The sequence below is a fragment of the Xyrauchen texanus genome, chromosome 16 (assembly GCF_025860055.1).
Source record: "Xyrauchen texanus isolate HMW12.3.18 chromosome 16, RBS_HiC_50CHRs, whole genome shotgun sequence".
Taxonomy (NCBI): Eukaryota; Metazoa; Chordata; class Actinopteri; order Cypriniformes; family Catostomidae; genus Xyrauchen; species Xyrauchen texanus.
Window position 1 is genome coordinate 41,020,512 of NC_068291.1, and position 24,654 is coordinate 41,045,165.

Here is a 24,654-nt window from a genome sequence, read left to right on the forward strand (position 1 = left end):
TCTTAAGCCTTACGGCTGCTACAGTAAGAACAGGAAGCTCTGCAGTGGCATATAAAGGTCACAGAGTAGTTTACTGCTGACTTCATTGTCAACTTCCTGCTAAAGGAGACCGCAGGAATGTGAGGGGCTTTCTCTTGCAGATGGTGATCAGTGATGTGGAGGAGGATCTGTGGTGAGATCTCAGAAGTTCAAGTGCTGTTCATTCCTTTGGGAGCTCCTGGAATTCCAGGCTAAGATTCACAATTAGACCCTGTGCAGCTGCGCCAGACCACACCCCGAATCACACACCGTACACAAGCACCATTATAACCCCACTTCACACGTTAGATATATTTGTTTTGAAATACTAGTGTACTGCATAATGTATACTGTGTGCAGTACCGAATAATTCCTAATATCTTTTTTAAATGAGTATGTGCTCGAAATTGATATTTACCATGAATTTTCTGTTTTCATAAAGCATCCTTTGCCTTTTATCTCCAGCTTGCTATTCACTGACAATTTTGTTCACTAACGTTTACTAACTTTGTTCACTAAACATTTTATTAGGGGCTAAATGGTTTAGTGTGGTGGAAATGTCATCTGTGGTACAGACGTAATGCTTTTTAAATTGATAGAAATCATTTTCACACAATAAATATTGAATAGGTTTCTGTTTATTTCACACTTTGTTTTGATTTTTATACTTTTAAACATGCTATAATTTATTTATATAATGGATTTTCATAGTTTAATATTGAATATTTCTGGGTCTGGGGCAAAGCTATAACAGCAATATCTTGGCTATACATAGAAGACATTTGTACAAGTATTGGCAGTGACATACATTTTCATACAAGTTTTCTGCTTCAGTTGTTGTGGTGTTGATTCACATTGTTTCTAGAATATTGTGCAGAGTGATCAGATGCATTTTAAATAATTGCAAAAAGCTTCATTGGCCAAAAAAATTAACTATCACAAAAAAACAAATTTCAGTTTTTTGGCCCTGGCACAAAATGACCAGCTAACATAATTTCACTAATCGTATCAGCAGCACCTGGGAAAGTGTTAACGAGTACTAATCAGGTGAAATCATTCGATCATTCTGATTGGATGATAAGAGCAGACTGATTGCTATAAAAGGAGGGAAGAAGTGCTTCCAATCATTGTGTTCTTGTTTGCAATGGTTACCTCTAAAGAAAGATGTGCAGCCATCATTGCTTTGCATCAAAATGGCCTCACATGCAAGGAAATTGCTGCAAAGAATATTGCACCTGAAAGAACCATTTACAGCATCATCAAGAACTTCAAGGAGAGAGGTTCAACTGCAGTGAAGAAGGCTTCAGGACATCCCAGAGTGTCCAGCAAGCACCAGGACCGTCTCCTCCTGAGGAGTCAGCAACGGAATCGTGTCCATCACCAGTGCAGAGCTTGCTCAATATTGGCAGCAGGTTGGTGAGAGTGCATCTGCACGCACAGTGAGGCGAAGACTTTTGGACAATGGCCTGGTGTCAAGAAGGGCAGCAAAGAAGCCACTTCTCTCTAAGAAAAACATCAAGGACAGACTGAAATTCTGCAGGAAGTACAAGGATTGGACAGCAGAAGACTGGGGCAAAATTATTATCTCTGATGAAGAATGGATCGCCTTCAGTCAGGATTTGGCCCAGAAGCTGATATCCAGCATGCCAGAGCGAGTTGCAGAGGTTAAGAAAAACAAGGGTCAACACTGTAAATATTGCCTCTTTGCATATATTGAATGTTTTTGCCAATAAAAGCCTTTAAAACTTGTGAAATGCTTATCATTGTTTTCCAGTATACCATAGAAACATGTGAAAATATAATCTACAAATACCAAAGCAGCAAACTTTGAAATTTTAAAAGCTCAACATTTACACATACTGTGAAAAAAAGAAAAGACGACTCCAGATATTCATAAATAATATTGTATGTTTACAGTTTAATGATCTTTTTTGAACTTTATAAGCATGTAATTCTGGTTCTGTTCACTCCGGCTCCCCCAAAAAGTCTTATTTTATTCTACTAGATGGAAGTACTAGAAAAAATTATTTTTCCTCTATCACCATCCATAGCAATATGCAGATCTGAAATGTAGGTGGCGCTCTAATGCATTTTAGCCCTAACAAATGTGCTCTTCCATAGACATTCAATCTTATTTTTAGTTCATGCACCACCCCCATTGTTTCATCGAATAGCTTGGCCTCTGAGTGACACCTAGATTGAAAAGCGTAATGAAATAGGCTGCAATTATATTGTACTAAAACATTAAGCTTTCAAACACTTACTTTATGTCTTACTGTCATCTGCACTCCTTTTTTTAGCATCTGATTCTTTACAATGCCCTGGGAACTGATTTTCATCAAGCATCAATGTTTACCACCAGCAGTTGGAACCAAATCGCTTTTCCAACTTGAGAACTAGTTACAGTCATAAAGAAGTGTTCTTTACTCAGACAGTGAGCCAGTGTCACTGACCATTATTATGTCAGTGTCACTTGGTCATCCAGTGTAATTTGGCCTCCTTTTCCTCTTTTTTGCAGTAAGCCAGCATTTCACACATGGTTCAGGATCAAACTGTTCAAGCGATGGGCCCTCTGTGTTGATCCTGATTAAATCCACCAGGGTTGAGACATGGAGTGAATTACAGACTTTAGATTTTATTCTGTTTCAGGCTCAAAAGCCATGTTCACACTGAGCCACTGAAATTGGTAGAACAAGCATTATCTCAACTAGATGCAAAACATTCTTGAAATCTGAGCAGTAGGGCTCATTTGCCAATAGGACTTCCCACAAACTGCTATAGGACTTGTCTGCAAACTGTCATTTAACCAGAGTTTTCTGCAATCTCCATTCTGTCAGCACAGCATTCACATCACACTCATTCTTCAGCAAGATGTTTTGATCCCATTTTAACAGTGCGTTTATCTCAATTTCTCCAAAAGGGGTAACATCATCTGGTCAAGAATCATGGCAAAAGACTGAGAAGTAGGGATGCATCGATACCACGTTTTCTCTTCCGATCCGATTCAGATATCGGACATTTCAGTATTGGCCGATACCGAACCGATACCAGTGTTGTTTTTTTTGCATAATCAGTATAGAATATCTTTACATTATTGTGTTGAACTAATTGGGAATACTCTTTAATATGTAAAGAAACACAAACCTCAAACTACACATTATTTCAATATAAATGTATATCTTATTAAGAAACACTTTATTATTAACTAGTATACTGGATAATGTAGCAGCTAAATTAACAGTAATTCCAGTATAAGTCTTCAGTAGAAGTGTTTTGTTAGTTTTTTTTGCAAATTTGTTCAACTTGTATCTGGATTTAAAGGATCTCTTTTTTTGTTAATTTAGTTGTAAGATATTAGCAAAATTTTCATTCAGTTACTTTTGGAACCCATTGAACTTCATTATTATAATTTGTAAACAAATAATAATATACTATAATAGTAATATATCTCAATCGTGCACCTTTAACTTTTAAACCCTCACGCTTTTATTTTGACATTCTGAAGTCTCCAGGAAGTCCTGTAAGTGTGTCTGTTTGTAGCCCAAGTTCACAGTAGTTTAATTCACTTCTTATTCAAATTATGGTAAAAATGCACCTCTGGTACTGTTCTAAATGCATATTATAAGTGAACCTAACTATTGAGCATCTACATCTGAGATGTTCGCGAGTAGCGCTCAAATATTCACTGACGCGCTGCAGCTGTGTGTGCATATTATATTTTATACTTATTAAACACAGCCTTTTGTGATTCACAGAGCTAACGCACGTATTATATGACTCGTGCAATAAAATGCACGAGTCATATGAACTGCTTTAATGGTGTTTTTATGTAATTTTTTGAGCTTGACAGAAACGAACATGACTAATACAAAGTATCTGATTTGGATCTGACTGGTCGGACCGATTACCCGATCGGTCTAAAAGCTTCAGTATCTGAGCCGATACCAATCCAGGTATCAGATCGGTGCATCCCTACTGAGAAGCATTGAATTATCTCTTTCCCCTGTGTACTTTTTTGCTGTGTGTTTTCTCTCATTATTTAAAATCACCTTCCAAGTTCTTTAAATGTAATGTCTACCGTTTTTTCAATGTGGTGTTGTATTTCATCTTTGAAACCTTAAAGACTAGAGCCCTTAAGCTGAATGTTTTGAAATGTTAAGCCTGTGTAGTCCGTAGCTGCTGCTTTTTCTGTCATTTCACACTTGCTTTTGGGGCTGAAATGGTACGTTAATCATTGGAAAAGACTTCTGAAGGTCCAACATGGCTAATTCCAGTCTGTGTGGCAAACCGTGAAATGAGAGAATATGTTCTCCTATGTCTCCTCTAAGGAGTGCACCTACTCCACTTGAAGCACCCATGTTTACACTGGCCCCATCTGCTCCAAAGCCTTATCCTGACACCATTTTATATTGATTTGGTTATCATTACCAAACAAATCTTATATTTTGCCTAGTAATCCAACGGCATGGCAATGTTCAAGCTCAGCTAAGCCAACAAACCAGTTCACTGCTACACCTGCAGAAATATGCCTGCAGTATGCAATGACATAGTTCCTGCCAGACACATCTGTGCCACAATCAGAGGACAGATAAGTAATTAGCTATTTGAGCATCTTGCAGTGTCTGCTCTTTGATTTCATCTGCAATGCATCCTATGAACTCTGCACATGCTGCATCATTGTCATATGTTTCAGACACATCCAATCCAATTTTTTTTCATTAGCAAGATCTACAAGGTAAATTTGGTGAACGGTATCTCCTCGCGTGCCATCACATAGGCTGCATTTTATTTTAAGCTCCTTTATTTCTCAGCATTTATGTTGCATGCACAAGTCACTGCACGGGCTAATGACGTTTCACAGGGAGTACTTTGACAATGACATGGTCATGAGCATTTTTATGCATTTGAATATCGCCGTGTTTTTTCGCTGTCCCTTTCTTGAAATGGTTCGTTCCGCTTATGAAATCGGTGTTACCGGCTATTTCTTTGCCCGCTTTAGAGCAGAAGTTACAAAAGAAAATGTGCCAATCAAATTGCTGAATACACAAAGTTTTACAATGCCTTTCCACAGTTTTAATTGGGCTGATAAAGTTTGATTCGGGCAGGTGATCCTCTGTGCTTTCGTCATTCTCTTCATTCACGCCATCAGAAGCGGAGTCAGAGTTTAGATTAACAGAAGATCCACCAGTGTTGGGAGTTGACAGGGATGTTGTTTCGCCATGTTCTTGCATACGGTTAGCCATCTCCCCTTTCTGCACAAACACTAAAACACTCTGGATGAATTTTAATTCATCGACTTGGTTCAAGTGCAGCGGGCTTGATTTATTACGTCAACACGCAGAATGATGTGATGGCCTTCTTTTCATAATACAAGCAACCAAGCAAGGGCAAAAGGCATTTATTTTTTTATATTATAACATGTCAAAGATAATATAGCCGCCAGTGGCAATATCTGCAAAAACATTACTTGCAAATTGATATTTTCAGTCTGGAGCCCTGTTTTACTGTGATTCATTTAAAAAACTTTCAAACTGTGGTATATGGGCAACTAAATAAACTGTACAGTGGCATTTCCGAGAATAAGAGCTTTCGTTTGATATATGATTTGTCTACTTAATTGCTATCTGAAAGACTTTTATATTCATATTCATATTTCTTCCACATGATCTCTAGGAGGCTCAGATTTGTGACGCAAATGTTTTCAGGCCTTATTTTGATACTTTTATAAAAATTCAGATTCTAAGCCAGCAGGAATGCACAGTTGAAGAGGTTAAAATAGGTTTAAAAAACTCTCATACAAGTCATGACACCAGCAAAACCAGCCCACTCCCTTTAGAAAAATGAATGGCCAAATAAAAATGTTATGAAAATGTTGCGCATGTAGCACAATGCTGGATAGTATTATATTAGCCGCAGATAACAGAATATTATTCAAATAGTAATATATTCTATGCATCGCCAAACCCAAGTAGGTAGTACATCATGCTGAACTTATCCCAACTCTTTCTAAACTTTCATAAATTAACCTTATTTCCCTGCTCCTCCCTTCTTCAACCCTAATTTTATACAAACACCTGCAAAACTCTGAGAAATGCATAAGCACAACTCCCTCCCTTATGTGCACATGATCATAGACATTTCTCAATGGCTTTAGCTCTATGTAGATTCCTTCCTCAAATCAAAACAGTCACGATCCCATGAGGTCAGAAACTTCAACCCGATACAGAGCTGCTGTCTGCTGATGGGAGTGTGTGTGAGTTCTGAACATGAGACGGGCTGCAGGTGGCAGTGCGAGGGCTCCAATGAGGTGTCAGAATCTCAGCCACGCCGCAAGGCTCTCAGGGAGATATGCGTGTTAGCTGTCATGACGGCTTGACACTGACCAGACACTCTTGTAGCTGGACTGTAAAAAAAGCCTGCATTCATATGACTGTTGTTGCTGGTCAGATGGTATTCAGAGGGTTTGCTCTGGGTGTGTCACATACCTGTGTGCATATGGAATGAGAAAAATTCGAGATCCGAACTGCTGAACTCTGGTGAACAGGTCAGGGCACTGGACATAGCTGCACAGTGCTCAGCTGACTGAATGGGAGTCTACACGACTGGAGCCGAACACACACACACACAAAATTATTCACAGTTGTCCACATCATGAGACAGGACGGAGACAATGGTTTCAACACACAGAAAATTTCAGCTCCATCTATTTTGTTTAGGTATAACATGGAGTTACAAACACTGTTAATTTGTGAGTGCAAATTGGTCGATAACTGAATATCAACTGACTGAATAACCTGAAGAACATCACACGCCCTTTCGACATTTAACAATGTGCAAGATATGAATTACAAATCTCAAGAATTAATTTCACAAGTTAAAATGCTAATTCTTAAGATCAGCAATGGAATAACTACTAGTGAAAATGTTAATTCTTGATATAAAAAATGTCATTTGAACTTATGAACTATGAAATTATTGATACATGAAACTGCATTTTCACAAATGGAATTTCACAATTATCTGTCATTAATTTTCTTTTAAAAACACATATCTGTAATACATTTCCAGTTACAGTTTCACAAATCAGCTATGTACTTCTTACACAAATGGCCATTCCTGATATCAACGACTGACTGTAAATACTAATAGTTATATCAAATTGTAAAAAAAAAACGAATAGAAAAAATAGGTAGAATCGGTAGAATTGTTTACTCAACTTAAGCTTAAGTTTGTACTATTCTTACTAGTTTTACTTACAAGTTACCACTAGTCTCCAACGCATTCTAAAATACCTGTAAAAACATTTGAAAGGTCCTAATTAAACATCACATTTTGGAATCATAACTAAAATATATAGTTCATTCTTTAAACTTTGGCTTCGAGTACTACTAACTCAAAATTATCCAGTACAAAATTCCAGTCTTTGCACTTTAATAAACTATCATTTGTATATCAATTGTACTTCACAAAAGTGCAGATTTATGTGCACTAAAACGTAATGAGGAGAATCCAATGTGCCATATGGCTAACCAAGATTCCAGTCATAATTTCCCTTATACTGCGTAAGAGGTGCTATATAACTCAATTTAAATAATTAAATTAAAACAATGAGACTTTAAGCACAGATGAGTTAAGTTTATTTATAACTAGTAAACATTACTTTAAAAAAATTATGTTCAGTTTACTTGAGCCAAATAAGTATAACTTACTACTAAGAAAAAGCCTGCAAACTGATTGCCTTGACAAATGTAAGGTCAACTAATTCGAATTTACAGTGTAGTAAAAATGATTTTTTTTTTATATATTTGGTTTTCACAAGTGCCGATGTTAATTTTAGATAACTATAATGTTATGGTATCTAGAGGTTGACCAATAGTGGACTTTGTCGATAATGATAACTAAGGTGGTGGGGAAAGGCCGATAACCTATTCATATTTTACTATGGCACACAAAGACAAAGAGTCCAAATTTAATAAAATCCCAGAGGCAGTTTTTTGTTCAATTAAAATTATATCAATAAGAAAAAACTTATTTGGTGAATAACACAGGAATTTTAAGTATAAACAAGCCCGAAACACTCTGGGTACTCTTATTTTAAAATGACAAATTGATGGAAAAACTATCTGCAACTATTGACATATATCTTTGCCAATAACCGATAGTTCCAACAAGCAACTATCAGCACAGATTAACCGGTAAAACAGATATATCGTTCTACCTCTAATGGTAACTAGCAAGAAAGCCTTTTAAGATCTTTAACTACTCTTCAATTTATTGATATCTGAATAATTTCCAGATATGTGAAATTAACTTTTTCACTGTAGGTGTGCCACCCTGAGAAAAATAAAGTTGTTTTGAACCTGCTAATGAGAAGCTCCTTTAAATGTACATTTGGGAAGGATGAGAAAGATTTTGGACCAATTTGGACCTATCTGGAATGACGCTGCAGAAATAGAAACAAAGCGATCGACAGAAAGTCCTGACACAGTCAAAGCTGGTTAGAAGAAAAACTATGATGAATATACAAAAAATTGCTTTTATCGTGTATTGTGTCACTCCTGGTTAAGATGCGATGTAAGGATCAGAAAGAGAGTGGAAAATGGTCTTGTCAATAAGTAAATTGTTGTTGTTTGTTTGGTTAAAGAAACCTTGATTATTAATATAAGTTAGTCAACATAACAACAAGAGAAACAAGGCAAGAGAACAGCTTTCTGGGGGGCCTGGGTAGCTCAGCGTGTATTGACGCTGACTACCACCCCTGATCGCAAGTTCGAATCCAGGGCGTGCTGAGTGTCTCCAGCCAGGTCTCCTAAGCAATCAAATTGGCCCATTTGCTATGGACGGTAAAGTCACATGGGGTAACCTCCTAGTGGTCACTATAATGAGTGGTTCTTGCTCTCGGTTGGGCGCATGGTCAGTTCTGCATGGATGCCGCGGAAAATAGCGTGAGCCTCCACACGCGCTACATCTCTGCGGTTACACGGTTAACCTGCCACGTGATAAGATGCACGGATTGATGGTCTCAGCCATGAGGCTAATCACTACGCCACCACGAGGACTTAAAGCGCAAATATGCCACAGTTTATCACTGAACATATTGCGAGAGCCCTGACTACTCCTCAGAAGTCAGGCGCAGAGAGTTTTAACTAAAGCAGGAATGTAGATGGAGCACATGAACCTCAGCACCCTTCTGCAAAAACTTGCACTTGACAAAAAAAGCACTTGAGAGATGCACAACACAGTTATTGAAAGAATCAAAATACGTAACAGACTTGTCTAAAATGCCCTGTGGCAAGAGGAACAGATGGACTGGAATCTCAGAGATTGGCACACAATTAGAGAACTTCCTACCTAGCTAAGAATGCTAAGTGGCTAGTCAGCATCTGCAACACAGCAAGCTTTGGTTTTTACCATGAATGAGGTTACGCACCATTTATTTCAAACTTGAGTAAATCTGTCCAAAAGTGGCCAAAGTACTTGAATGTTGTTAAAAATGGAACTAAATCTATTTTTCTTTCTTGGTAGGGAGTTGCCTACAGTACCCTATCCCTTTTCTAAATGGTCCAAAACAAATCTCATGGCCGGGCGGTTAAACCTGTAATTACCAACATTATTTGAGTTCCCAGTGCGCAAAATGTACGCATTAAGCTTTACTCTGCTCCACAGTAGTAGTCTGCAAAATCTAAGCCCATAATAAATCAATTCCACTGGAGCCACATCTGAGAGGCCAGGCGCCTCTAAGCATTATCCCTGAAAGAGTGCTCCACATATAGAACAAACAAAAACAACCAGCCAGAGAGACAGCTTTGAAATGCCCTCTGTGATTGCACAAATCAGAACAATTTGGTCACTTCCTGTGTTCCCAAAAGAATTCACATTCCCACAGACTGGTGTTCACAAATGATTTCCATACAATTTAGCCCAAATTTCACAGGTCATTCAGACCAAAAAATAAATAAATAAATAGACAGAAATGCAACAAATAGCCGGTAGAAGGCAGTTCTTTAGCTGAATGCATCTGTAGACTCACCTGTGAACGTAGTAAAGCTGATGCACAGAATCAATTGCCAGAACCATCTCAGCCAGGTAGAATCGTGCCATGTCCTCTGGTAAACGGTCCTCAAACTTACTGAGCAGGGTCAAGAGGTCACCACCCACGTAGTAATCCATAACCAGGTACTACGGAAAACATATGTTATGACAAATACTGTAATAGCCTATAGACAAATGACAACAATGAGCAAGTCTAGAATTTTAAACTAAAGTCACCTTTGTATAAACTTTTGACAGACAGACAGAAAAGATAGAACAAGATAGAAGCACAACAGACAGAGAGACAAATTCATAGGACAGACAACAGAACAACAGATAGAACGATAGACAGACAGAAAGACAAATAGGTAGACAGAAAGACGGACAGACAGAACGATAAATAGGTAGAACAACAGAAAGACAGATGCAGACAGAACAATAGATAGAACGATGGACAGACAGCTAGATAAGAGCGACAAATAGATAGAAAAGATAGAATGATTGATAAAACAGAGACAGACAGTCCAATAGTATGGCAGACAGACAGATAGGTAGAGCGACAGATAGATAAAATAATTGATGCAACAAAGACAGACAGACAGACAGACAGACAGACAGACAGACAGACAGACCAACAGAACGATGGACAGACACATACAGATATTCCAACAGAACAATCGGTCAGCAAGAAAGACAGACTGAGAGAACAGACACAGACAGAATGATAGATGGAATGATAGACAGACAGACAGAACAACAGATACTGTATATAAATAGAACGATCGATAGAACAACAAAGATAGACAAACAGACAAATAGAACTATAGACAGAATGATAGACACAACTGACAGACAGATCGACAGATAGATAGGACAACAGAAAGACAGACCACTAGATAAAATAGACAGAACACTAGATAGAACAGACAGTGACAGACAGATAGAACGATCAATAGAACCAGAGACAGACACATACAGACTGAATGATAGACAAACTGACAGATAGACAGACAAAACAATAGAGCGACAGACAGACAGACAGACAGATAGAATGATAGATGATATGGAACAACAGACAGTTGAACAGATAGAACAGTACATAGAAGGATAGACAGATAGATACAATTATATAGATAGAACAATCGATAGAATGACAGACAGAAAGATAGAAAAATAGATAGAATGATAAGACAGACAGACAGATTGAATGAGAGATATAGAACAACAGACAGACAGAACGATAAAAATATACAGACAGAACAACAGAATGTCAGACAGAAATATAGAAGATAGAAGGTTGAATGAAAGACAAACAGATAGAACGATAGAATGATAGATGTATAGAACAACAGACAGTTGAAAAGATAGAACAGTACATAGAAGGATAGACAGATAGATACAATTATATAGATAGAACAATCGATAGAATGACAGACAGAAAGATAGAAAAATAGATAGACTGATAGACAGGCAGACAGATAGATTGAATGAGAGATATAGAACAACAGACTGAGAGACGAACAGATAGAACTATATATACAGTAGAAGACACAAACATATTGTATAGAATGATCGATAGAATGACAGACAAACTGATATAAATAAAACCATGCCTACAACAGCAGTGCGTAATTGTGACCTTTATATTTTACTACGCCCGTTTTTAGAAAGGCAGACAAATGTAGGACTAACTCAAGGCTTGTAGTATGTTATGGTTTCTGTGGTACAAAAGACAACCTGAATGAACAATAATCACACCATTCAGACTTGTAAAAAATGCTGTTAGCTTGTCAAGACAAACCACATGCACTAAAATAACCCTATTATTTTCCTGATGGATCTGGATTGACTTCACAGTCATTCTTAATAGTAGTTCCCCACATGGGAACTGGCAAGAGGTGTGGCTCTGTCCAGTCCACACAAACCAAAGTCTCTCCAGTCTCTCTGTACTCATTTAACAGACTGAGACCATTCAGAAATCACTGATGCTCAAAAGAGAGGACTGATTAACCAAGCCTGATCTGATCAAAAGCTTCCGCTATGGATGTGAAGTCAGAGGCATCCGGAGCGCAGAAGCCTACCAAGAAGTTCTCATCCTGAAAAGCGTAGTGCAGTGTGGTGATCCACTGACAGTCCCCGTTCACCAGCACATCCCGTTCCTCACGAAAACACGCTGTCTGGATAAAAAGACACACAAATTCGTTTGCATTTAGAATTGTTTAGATGTGATTACATTGTTCTTACCAAATGAGCAAGTAATTCTGATAAACAAAGACAGAAAGTGTATGTACCTCTGCTCTTTTCAACATCTCCCACTTGTTGAGGATTTTCATGGCAAACACCTTATCTGAACTTTTCACCTTTACAACTGCTACCTGTAACACACAGGTAAACACAGAGTATCAAATGATCTCACAACAATCTGAAACCCAGCTGATCTATGAAGAATGGATGAAGGATTGCATATTTAGGAGCCCTGATAAGATGATTAGCAGCCTTTTGTTGTTTTATTAAATCTAGATTACCAGATCACACATTGAAGTGGTAGGTTATCAGAGACAGTAGGGTGTAAACCTTGAGTTACAGGGCAGGTCAGGTTACTATGGGTGTACATACACAGAAGTTGGATGAGCCATGAGTTAGAACTCAGATTGAGGAAAGAAAACATTCTATAATTAGGACCAGGGTCTTGTTATAGAAATGTAGAATGCAGTAATGCCTCCTTCATTGCTAATATTGTATTAACAGATACCAATATTGTCACCGATATTTTGCACATCCTATAAGGGACTAAATCATCAAAAAAGTGCCTTTGATTCCAGGAAATTTAAAAATTAAAATTGGCCTATGACTCACGAGCCATGGGTTCCCGACTCCTGGTTTAAGAAGTTAATCAAGTTTGCAGTTTGTAAACTATAAATGAACACATTAGCTGTTATGTTGTATTTTGTTAATTTAATGTTGAACAGTTTAGCTTTAATTATTAATTAAATATGCTATAAGTTGATCATTGTAATTTTCTTCAATCATCTAATTATAAGAACACTTAAATATATGTTGCTTGTAAGTGCTTGTTTCAGCCAGTGGAAGTCATGGTACAAGTGTATGTGCACATGATCAGGATTGTACCAACTCTGCCTCATTTTGAGCCAGGAAAAACCCTGAGTACTGTATTTTCCCCATTAATTTACTCCATAGAAATTTCATAACAAATGATATATTATTTAATCATTATATATGCATCTCTTGTTTGTGCTCCAGTTTCCAAAGGGTCTGCCCAATAGAAATTGTTTTACTCAGCTAGTAAAAATGTGTGTTTCGTCCACACGTTTAAGTGTGAGCATCATGGGAAAAGGAATTGAAGTGGAACGGACATAATGGTTTCGAACTTAGCGAAACAACAGTGTGATTCACTCCCTGCGATTAAATAAGCCAAAACAAGCACGCTTTAAGAGGGCTGCACATTCCAGCTTGGGCATGAATTACAAGCATTATTCCAGACAAAATCACACTCTTCAATTCTTTATTTATTTGATAGTGATGTAACAAACAAAATCCCAAAGCCAAAGACCTTAAAGAAACATTCCGGGTTCAATGCAAGTTAAGCTCAATTGACAGCATTTGTGGCATAATGTTGATTACCAGAAAATAATTTTGACATGTCCTACCTTTTCTTAAAAAAAAAGCAGAAATCAACGTTAGAGTGAGGCACTTACAATGGAAGTGAATGGGGCCAATTTTTTTGGAGGGTTTAAAGGTGGAAATATGAAGCTTATAATTTTATAAAAGCACTTACATTAATTCTGTTAAACCTGTAAAAAATTTCAAATCATCATATTATCATTTTAGGGTTTTGGGTTTGTTGACGTTGCATTGTCATTACAACAATGTTGTAAATTGGCAAAAACGTTTTATAATAATCTAAAGTTTTTTTATCACACTAAAATCATGTTAACAAGCATATTGTTTATGTCTTGTGGCGAAACTTTTGAAACAGTGAGAATTTTAACGTTTACTGATTGTTTCAATTCACTTCCATTGTAAGTGCCTCACTGTAAACCAGATTTTTTTTTTTTTATGAGAGTGACAGGGCGGAGGGTGGGGCCGGGTTGTGATGCTACACACCCGGCCATTCATTAAAGTTCTTCATTAAACTATTATTTATATCGCCAGTGTAAATGGATTAATGGAATGGAGGCGGCTGGAACCGGCTTGACTATATAAATAATAGTTTCATGAAGAACTAAACAAAAAGACAAACACACAAAGGTGTCGGACAGCTGCCCATAAATCTCTCTCTCTCTGTCCCACTGGAGTCTACATTTGGCCTTTATCCCTCTCTGAGGCTTGATTAGCCTGATTAGGGGCCGGAGTGTAGCATCATGACCCGGCCCCACCCTCCACCCTGTAACAAGGAGGAACAGTTGATATACATTTTTGTGGTAATCAATATTATGCAACAAATGGTGATGATTGAGCTTAACTTGTACTGAACCCGGAATTTTCCTTTAAACTCACTTCACAGATTACTTTTGCGAAGGAAAATAAAAAATACCTGCTTAAATGTCCAAAAAACATCCAATCAAACGGACCAAGGAAAAACTTTTCCGAGGTGATGTAACTGGAAAGTGACGGTTTTTAAAATAGAGTATTGTGCCTTGTGCCCTCAATACAAATAACAACCCTACATGCTCCAAACTCCCACATGACTGAGTCAAAGCAGCTATTGAAATATCGTTAAATCTAATAATTACTCACAGATGACATTGCACTTCTCTCATACATTGTCAACAGTAAGAGGTATGTGTGGGTGGACAAGGGTGAGCAATAAAAAAGAAAAATGGAATGGAAGCCAGGGGGGAAAAATAAAGTAAAATCAACAACTTTTGTTATTTACTCTGATTTACTGATAATCTGGATTGAGTTAATCGTGTTTTTGGCTTCTTAAACTTTGGTCCTCTAAAATTACAACAGTTAACGTGGTAAATAATATCCAAATTTATAAATTAACATCAAAAGATGTTAGGCAGAACAACAATCTCATTCACTATTCACTTTCAACATATGAAAAAAAAAATTTTGGGTGAACTATTCCTTTAAGCACCAGACAAGTGGTCATGAAACCTTGTGGTGCCATTGTTGTTTCTTAGGCAAATAATTCATCCAAGATCCAGAGAAATGCCAAGATGTTTTACACATAATAATCTCAATCATAACTTTATTTACTTAATGCACTTATTTTGGAACCCCAGAAAGACCTAATTTCAATGGGCACTTAGTTCAAATTGAGCTGAAAATGTCCCCAAAAGTGCTGTTTGTGGGGTTAAACATACGGTTTTCAAAAGATAATTCAAGATTTGGCCTTCTTAAAATTTTCTTCAGGTTTGGTGGACAAGGACAAACTCAGGATTAGGCAATTTATTATATATCATGGATCACAGTCATTGTTAACATTTCTGCACTAATAAAACCCAATTGCCCCACAACTGCAGTTGGTAGATGTTTTTTTTTTAAGCAGGCATCACAAAAACACCAAATCTCAAAAGGTTGTTTTCATTTCTAAAGCAACCACTGTGAAATAAATGAAACCAACGATGAACTTTTAGGAACAAAACCACCATGGAAGATCTAACAGGATGAATCAGACCCCGTCTCCCCACCACCCCAGGCTGTTTGTGAATGGATATGCAAAAGAAAATAATGTACTATTTCAAAAGAAATTACCTTTGCATTTATTTTGAATGCTGTACGTTAATTGTTCAATCTAAATCAACTGATTGCATATTGAATATTGAATGTCAAATGTTATTAAAGTATTGTATGTGGACAGATAATTTATCAGTAAAGACGAAAACTATATATTGCATGTCCATTTTTATATACCACATTTATCAGGCTTAAGAAGTGTTAAACCTGTGAAAATGTGTGTTCATCAAACTGTTACACCTATGACAAAATCATACACCCGTACTGAAATTTAAAACTGGCTTTTTCGACTGTTCAAAAAGATATTACATACATTTCTTTACTATAACCCATGGATATCCCTTTAAAATACTGTATGGGCGCTGCCCATATCTACCACTAAAAGCTAAAGCTCAAATGTCATGAGACATCATGTTAATATAATCTATACACAAAAATTATGTAGTTTCCAAGTGATACTTCAGCATCCATATTTCGAAGTATAAAGTAAGACATTACGGAAATAATGAGACACACTGCCACGTCATAAAATTGCATCTTTTACATCTCAACATAAGACTAATCCTTACCTCTCCGAAAGCTCCCCGTCCAATAATCTTCAGGATTTCAAAATCTTCCTTATGCAGCCGCATCCGTTTCACTTCAGAGGTGAACGGTTTGGCTGAAGAGAGAGAAGACAGCACAGAGTTATTAAAGACATTTACATCAATCACTTCACTATAGTGTGCTATTCAGAAAAACATTCATAAGGGTTTGATGTTCTCAAAAGGCTGTCTATTTATTTTACGATAAAGCCGATACAGCGGACTATACATTATGCTTTAGATACTAATTTACTAATTTCCCCAAACACCCAATTGTTGCAAGCTTTGACATGAATTACAGAACATATTTGTCATGTGATCATGACTGATTGTTCTGGATCTCCATCTCTTGAACTTTATAAATCCTAACTGTGTAAAATAAAGCACCAATAGCTCAACTGACAACAGAAGCACTTGTGGTATTTATTCCACTTCCACCACAGCAAATGACTTCTGGTTCTAAGGTTGCAACCTTTCACAGTGATAATTCAATAAATAATTTATAGTACTTTCTGAATAACACTATCGTTTAGTGTGCGGTAGAGAGGATATCTAAGAGACAGGAGTTCTATTTAAGATCTGTGAGGAGACTATGCACTCAACTCAAGGCTGCACATGCTCACAATGGCCAAGGTCAATCACTGCTTTGACCATTATGCAAATAAGCCAAATTATTAATAAGCACTGTTGGGGGGTGGGTGGGGTGGCAAAGACGCTGACCACCACCCCTGGAGTCAGTCATGAGTTCGAATCCAGGGCATGCTGAGTGACTTCAGCCAGGTCTCCTAAGCAACCAAATTGGCCCAGTTGCTAAGGTGGGTAGGGTCACATGTGGTAACCTCCTCGTGGTTGCTATAATGTGGTTCTCGCTCTTGGTGGGGTGCATGGTGAGTTGTGCGTGGATGCCGCGGAGAATAGCGTGATGCCTCCACACATGCTATGTCTCTGTGGTAACGCACTCAACAAGCCACGTGATTAGACGCGTGGACCGAAGGTCTCAGATGCGGAGGCAACTGGGATTTGCCCTCCGCCACCCCCAAAAAATACAAAACTAAGCTCTGTTAAAATGTGTTAGGGTGGTTTCACATATAGTCGGTTTAAAATTAACCAAACCAAGTTCAGTTAAAGTGAACCAAAAAGGGAACCAGATGCAAATAAAGTATGGATATTTGATTTCATTATAAAACTTATGTATGACATGAATATTAATGTTTTCAATATCAAAATGTTTCTAAATACTTAAAATACTTTTTGATCAACTTTAGTTTAGGTCAGTTTTACATTTACACTGTTGTTTTTGGAACTCGTATTAAATTTAATTATATATACAGGTGAAACTCGAAAAATTAGAATATCGTGCAAAAGTTCATTAATTTCAGTAATTCAACTTAAAAGGTGAAATTAATATATTATATAGACTCATTACAAGCAAAGTAAGATATTTCAAGCCTTTATTTGATATAATTTTGATGACTATGGCTTACAGCTTATGAAAACCCCAAATTCAGAATCTCAGAAAATTAGAATATTACATGAAATCAATAAAAAAAAGGATTTTAAATACAAAAATGTCGGGCCTCTGAAAAGTATAATCATGCATATGTACTCAGTACTTGGTTTGGGCCCCTTTTGCATTAATTACTGCCTCAGTGCGGCGTGGCATGGATGCTATCAGCCTGTGGCACTGCTGAGGTGTTATGGAAGACCAAGATGCTTCAATAGCAGCCTTCAGCTCTTCTGCATTGTTTGGTCTCATGTTTCTCATCTTTCTCTTGGCAATGCCCCATAGATTCTCTATGGGGTTCAGGTCAGGCGAGTTTGCTGGCCAATCAAGCACAGTAATACCATGGTCATTGAACCAGGTTTTGGTACTTTTGGCAGTGTGGGCAGGTGCCAAGTCCTGCTGGAAAATGAAGTCAGCATCTCCATAAAGCTTGTCTGCTGAAGGAAGCATGAAGTGCTCTAAAATGTCCCGGTAGACGGCTGCGTTGACTCTGGACTTAATAAAGCACAGTGATCCAACACCAGCCGATGACATGGCTCCCCAAACCAACACAGACTGTGGAAACTTCACACTGGACTTCAAGCATCTTGGATTGTGTGCCTCTCCATTCTTCCTCCAGACTCTGGGACCTTGGTTTCCAAATGAGATCCAAAATTTGCTCTCATCAGAAAAGAGGACTTTGGACCACTGAGCAACAGACCAGTTCTTTTTTTCTTTAGCCCAGGTAAGACGTTTGACATTTGAAGCCCATGTCCAGGACCCGTCTGTGTGTGGTGGCTCTTGATGCAGTAACTCCAGCCTCAGTCCACTCCTTGTGAAGCTCCCCACACATTTGAATGGCCTTTTCCTGACAATCCTCTCCAGGCTACGGTCATCCCTGCTGCTTGTGCACCTTTTTCTTCCACACTTTTCCCTTCCACTTAACTTTCTATTAATGTGCTTTGATACAGCACTTTGAGAACATCCAACTTCTTTTGCAATTACCTTTTGAGGCTTTCCCTCCTTGTGGAGGGTGTCAATGATGGTTTTCTGCACAACTGTCAGGTCAGCAGTCTTCCCCATGATTGTGAATTCAACTGAACCAGACTGAGAGACCATTTAAAGGCTCAGGAACCCTTTGCAGGTGTTTAGCTGATTAGAGTGTGACACTTTGAGCCTACAATACTGAACCTTTTCACAATATTCTAATTTTCTGAGATTCTGAATTTGGGGTTTTCATAAGCTGTAAGCCATAATCATCAAAATTATATCAAATAAAGGCTTGACATATCTTACTTTGCTTGTAATGAGTCTATATAATATATTAGTTTCACCTTTTAAGTTGAATTACTGAAATTAATGAACTTTTGCACGATATTCTAATTTTTCGAGTTTCACCTGTAAAATATTTAACTTTTTTATATTTATGTTATAAAATATTATATTACAATATATTATGCAATAATAAAATATTTCTGTCCTAATTTCTTCACTTTCACATGCTCTTTCATTAAACCCACGAGCCCTTTTTATAATGAAGCAAAACCTTTGAGATTTCGTTTCTTCATTTTATCACACCACAGAAAAATAAGCGTGCGTCTTGTCTGTGTCATTAACACTGTGTGTATGAACTCGCTATGACTAGGAATATTTGCACGATCGTTTAAAGTTAAAGTTCAAAGCCGGAGCGCTTTGCGTTCCCTATCAAAGCTTATATTTGGTCATTTATATTTTCGCAGGAGATTGGCGCGACCCCCGGCTGATGGTGCGTGCATCAGATCGCTTGAGAAGTGCTTCACACGCTCTTCCGGACAGGAGCTGACTTGGCCTCTCAACTATTAAGCAACCATTTAGTATTGCTCTGGCAATCCCCATCAACGTGGAAGCAAATTTTGCCCCAACCACTCACATTTTGTGACGGGGAAAAAAAACACAAATCTATTTTAGTCCATAAATGTTGTCAATCTATGACAGGTAAACAATGAAACATTGTATGTTAAGGAGAAAAAAACAACAAGACTGTATATCTGCAATACTGTGTGCTGTTTATGAATTAACTCTGTATTGGTCAATGAGAGTCACATTCAGCTCAAGACTGCCAACAGAGTTGACACAAAGACAGATCTCTTTTCACTTGGACTGCATTAAATCCAGAATTCCAGTCTGCTCTAGAGACAATGGGCTCTGTTAACCCAGCAAAAAAATAAATTGATTTAACTTTATTAACCGTAGCAGTACCCAAGGTCTTGCAAGTATCCAAGCACCCTTTGTTTTTTAAGAGATCAGCATAGCCTGATATTAATTCCCTAACCTTTAAATGAGACGCCACTGTGGGAGACACAAAGAACTGTCTGCTTAGAGCTGTAATCAACTGCAGAAATGGTAAGAAAGTAGAATAAGATGTATCACAATATGGTAAACTATTGCAGACCTATAGTGTGCTGTCAATAGCATGGCTGATTTGTGATGCTCATGGTATCTATCTGTGAGTTTTGGGTGCAAGCATGCAGTTGCTTTTACTGCAGATGGTTGTACAGACCAGAATACCAGCCTCACCCTGCTATAAACAGAATTAAAGAGCTATTTTTGAAGCACGGAATGCTTTACTTAACTACATCAAAGAAAAAAATTATGAAGTTTTGTGCCATTAAAACACAATAAGGTCCAAAAAGATAAGAAAAGCAAAATAAATGATTCTGTTACCAAATAGCAAATAACATTTATTGGACCTTTTTACTTATTGATTTTAAAGTCTTTTGTGCTACCCTTAATATATTTAAAAATATTCTGGCTGAAAATAAACCTACATATTTGTATTTAAATAACATGACGCTAATGAAGTGCCACTGAACATCTCAACACACAGGGAATTTCTTTTGTCTGATCTTCAAATTATAATCAAATGTGTTCCCTTTAGCGCCCATCTTACATTACACTCTTACCCTTTTCAGACCTGATATTAAGACCTGTGAGATCCGATCACAAGTGGACAGTGCAAAACACAGGTACGAACGGGGTCCAAAACATTCAGGTCGGAAGGAAGATGAGCAAAAGTACCCACCTTAGTTTAATTTCATACCCTGGTAGAGAGTAAAAGAAGCACATTTTGAAGGCCTTATTGTGACATTTGTAGGTAGATGGAGGTTCGTCATGTCACACAGTTATTTAGTTATGCAATATTTTGATATCGAGTCAGGTCTTTTACTCCCAATTGCTGGGTTAAAGGAATAATTAACCCAAAAATTCTCTCATCATTTACTCACCCTCCTAGATCTGTATGATTGTCTTTCTTCAGCAGAACGCCTACGAAGATTTTGGGAGAATATTTCAGCGCTATAGGTCCATAAAATCCAAGTGAGAGTGCTTTCATACTGGTTTTGATTGCTTGACTTGTTTCCTCTACCACTGCGGTCTCTGTTCACATCATATTATTTGGGTCCGAACCCCGGCCAGATTACGTCACCAACGTGAGTACATGCCCACTGTATCTAGTTAGTTAGTGTGTCTAGCGGAGTGGTGGTGGCGTAGTGGGCTAAAGCACATAACTGTTAATCAGAAGGTCGCTGGTTCGATCCCCACAGCCGCCAAGGCACTTAACTCCATGTTGCTCCCTGTAATAAGGGATTGTCGCTTTGGATAAAAGCATCTGCCAAATGCATAAATGTAAATGTAGTTAACAACTCAAGAAGACGTCACTGTTTTAAGTGAAGAATTAAAGTTAGTCTCTTTGGATTTACCACGAAAACTTGCCACGCACAAAACAACACTTGCGTTTGTCTCCTGTGGATGCATTAAATGTGCAATGATGTGATGAATATTAGAGTTTGTTTGCTGCGAGCCCGCGGATGCATTGGAAGAGATGTGAACAATGCAAGCTGCTCTCCTGAAGGTGGTGTATTTGGACACAAGTTAGGAGAAATGCATTATACCATAATAATTTCAATGTGTCATCACAGGCGAATCACTTCCATGATTTCCAATTCGCTCATATCAGCAGCGAACCGTACTAGAATTCACATGAACCGTACATCCCAGACCACTTTTTCAAGAGGACCCGGGTGCGGTTTGCACTGAGTTTGGAAAACAGCATTCACATTACCAAACAAACTGAACTTTGACATCATTCGAACCAGGGTTTCCCTTGTCCGGTAATTACCGGACATTGGCCGGTAAAAAAATTAAATGTCCGACAAAATTAAATCTCTCCAGTCAAATTGTCCGATTAAAATTGCCTAATAATCCCGTCCCCCTAACACAATCTGAATTTGAGAATAAGCCTAAAATGTATAAAGCAAAAATACACCGATCTCTTGCTATGTTATAAAGGAACAGGCTCTATCGTTTGAAAGTTATGAAACAACATCGCATGCTGCATTGCAAATAAAGCGCACGCCTAAAACGGCTGCAATATAGACCTAAACAACGAACGATTGAGTGAGACGTTTCAAATATGGCCAGGCCCAGGCAGACTAGCTTTAAAAGCTTTTTTCAGAGGCCAGACGATGGTGAATCAGGAACATCTCATTATAGATAGATCAGTGCTTCTAATCTCATTATAGATAGATAACTGCATTCGTGCAGTTTTTTTTCTCTATCATCAAAACTGAATAGCCTATGTTCATCAGTGCATGGTTACAGTCTATATCAAGCAGGGACACGTTTGTGTGCATTTTATTTTGTGATTTCACCGGAATTAATAGAGAGTCTCCGCAACGGCGATAGATTGAAACGCGCGTCCTAGTGAAGATTGCGCAACTCGCGCAGCGCGTCGTCCATGCAACTGATAGCAGCGGACACGAGGCTCAGCTTGATTTCAAAAACAACAGATTTTAGCACTAGATCTCTTATTTAATAACGGACTAAATGAATGATCTGCTAGTTAACTGGAGATGTTTTATTTATTTGTATTAGGTACATCCGTGCCTCAATGTTTCAAAAAGTGAATGTGTGTGAAACCACAGTAAAAAACAATTGCCGTTGATTGACGCCAATCGGACGTTCATGTTTTTTTTTTCGTCTATTTGAAAGTTAAGCTAATAATAATATGTTGCATTCTATACGGCCTGATTATGTCATTTTTTAAGTTACATAGACTGCCTCCAGTTTTCCTCAACTTGACTAATTAAGAGGCGATATATTTGACCGGCATATCATCAAAATGTCCGTAAAACGAAACCTCTGTGACCGGCACCATTTTTTTCTAGCGGAAACTCTGATTCGAACCTAAGTGCACACCAAAAGTGCTTGTGTGAAAGCACCCTGAATGGGTGGCAAATTTTTTAAGCTCCAAAAAGCACATAGCCATCATAAAATTAATCCATACAACTCCAGTGGATAATTGAATGTCTTCTAAAGCGAAAGGCTAGGTAGCATCGATCAATATTTTAAAAATATTTTTTTACTAAAAATTCACGAGGGTCGAGGTAAAGCGTCTCTTGCATGACGTGAGCATGTTGGCAAGTTCACATGAGAACGGCAGTCATATATTGGAGTCGGAAAAAATGGGGGGTTAAAATGTATTCAGAAAATGTACAAATTTTTTGTATTTGTTCTATATATATGAATCAGTTAAAAGTGTTAATAACGAAACACTTTGCCTCTGGCAAGAAAGTGCAGTTTTAGATTTTCAAAAATAATCTTTTTTTTTTTGAATATTTGTGAATTTAAGATAAAAATACACATTCAAATGTTAAATTGGAGTGAACGGCCCACAGAAGTGGAGGTCTATGTCGGCTTTTTCCTATTAGCGTCTTGCTGCATAAGCGTTAGATTTCATTCAACAATGTTTAATGAAAAACACTGTGGTATGTTGTGTGAAAATAAGAACAATTACAACTAGATATTCCGAATAGAATACAAACATATTTTAGAACTGCAATTGAGTTTGGATGAGCATCTTATGACTGATTACTTGAAGTATCACGAACGACATTTGAAAAGGATTTACAACTTAATAAGAAGCAACCAAGGCCAAACATTTCAAGCACCAAAATACATTGGCTATTTATTGAGAGTTCCAATAGCAAAAATGCTAAGCAACTGATATGTTGATCTGAAATCCACACACATTGCTTTGTTGGATATGGGCAAGATTCCATGTAAACAATGGCTGAATATCAAATGTTACCACCGTGTCAGGCATCCTTTTATAGGGCATTAGAAACGGGTGGAAAACAGACCACCTGGAACTGCCATCACTGCATCTAATACATCAAACAGGGAGAGTGTATAAAAGCTATTTGCAGAGGCCAGTTTAAGATCAAGCCTTCCTTAGAAGAACCAACACTGTTCTCAACTCCAACATTCACAAGTCAGAGTTCATTAAAGGTCTGAATTCAGAAAGCTCACTTGTATACATCAACATTATAGTCTCCAGTCTGAAGGGCCACAGGGCTGCAAATCAAATGAACCATACCATCTATCTCCTGGAATACCCAGGAGACCCACATTAGGAGACCATATAAAGGCAAAGACACTGGCAGGATCATTAAAATATGATTTCCATAGAGGGAAAGAAATGCTGGAAGCTATTAAGTGACTCCAGATAGAGCTCAGATGTACTTCAGAGTGTGTGCAGTGTTCAAACCAGCTCTGTTCAATTCAAACATCAAGAGCATGTTCACCATGACATGTATACATAATACAAACACGGGGTGTAAAATAAATAGTCAGACCCCTTTAGCTTATAGGTTATTATTTAAAGCTGAAGTATGTCACTTTTTCAGTGTTATAATTGTTGTTTGACCGATAAGTGTTTTATAATTGGCCGATGCCGATATCCAGAGAGCAGGGTGGCTGATAGGCCAATACAATGCCGATATATCACACAAT

At 37.8% G+C, this 24,654-nt stretch overlaps 1 protein-coding gene across 1 annotated transcript in view; it reads right to left on the minus strand.

Annotated features, from left to right (window-relative positions):
• Positions 1 to 24,654, minus strand: part of LOC127656644 (serine/threonine-protein kinase MRCK alpha-like) — a 97,635-nt gene that overhangs the window by 59,921 nt on the left and 13,060 nt on the right. The window contains 4 exon segments of the mRNA XM_052145054.1: positions 10,049 to 10,197; positions 12,132 to 12,227; positions 12,342 to 12,425; positions 16,326 to 16,417. Coding sequence (XP_052001014.1) covers positions 10,049 to 10,197; positions 12,132 to 12,227; positions 12,342 to 12,425; positions 16,326 to 16,417 — 421 coding nt within the window.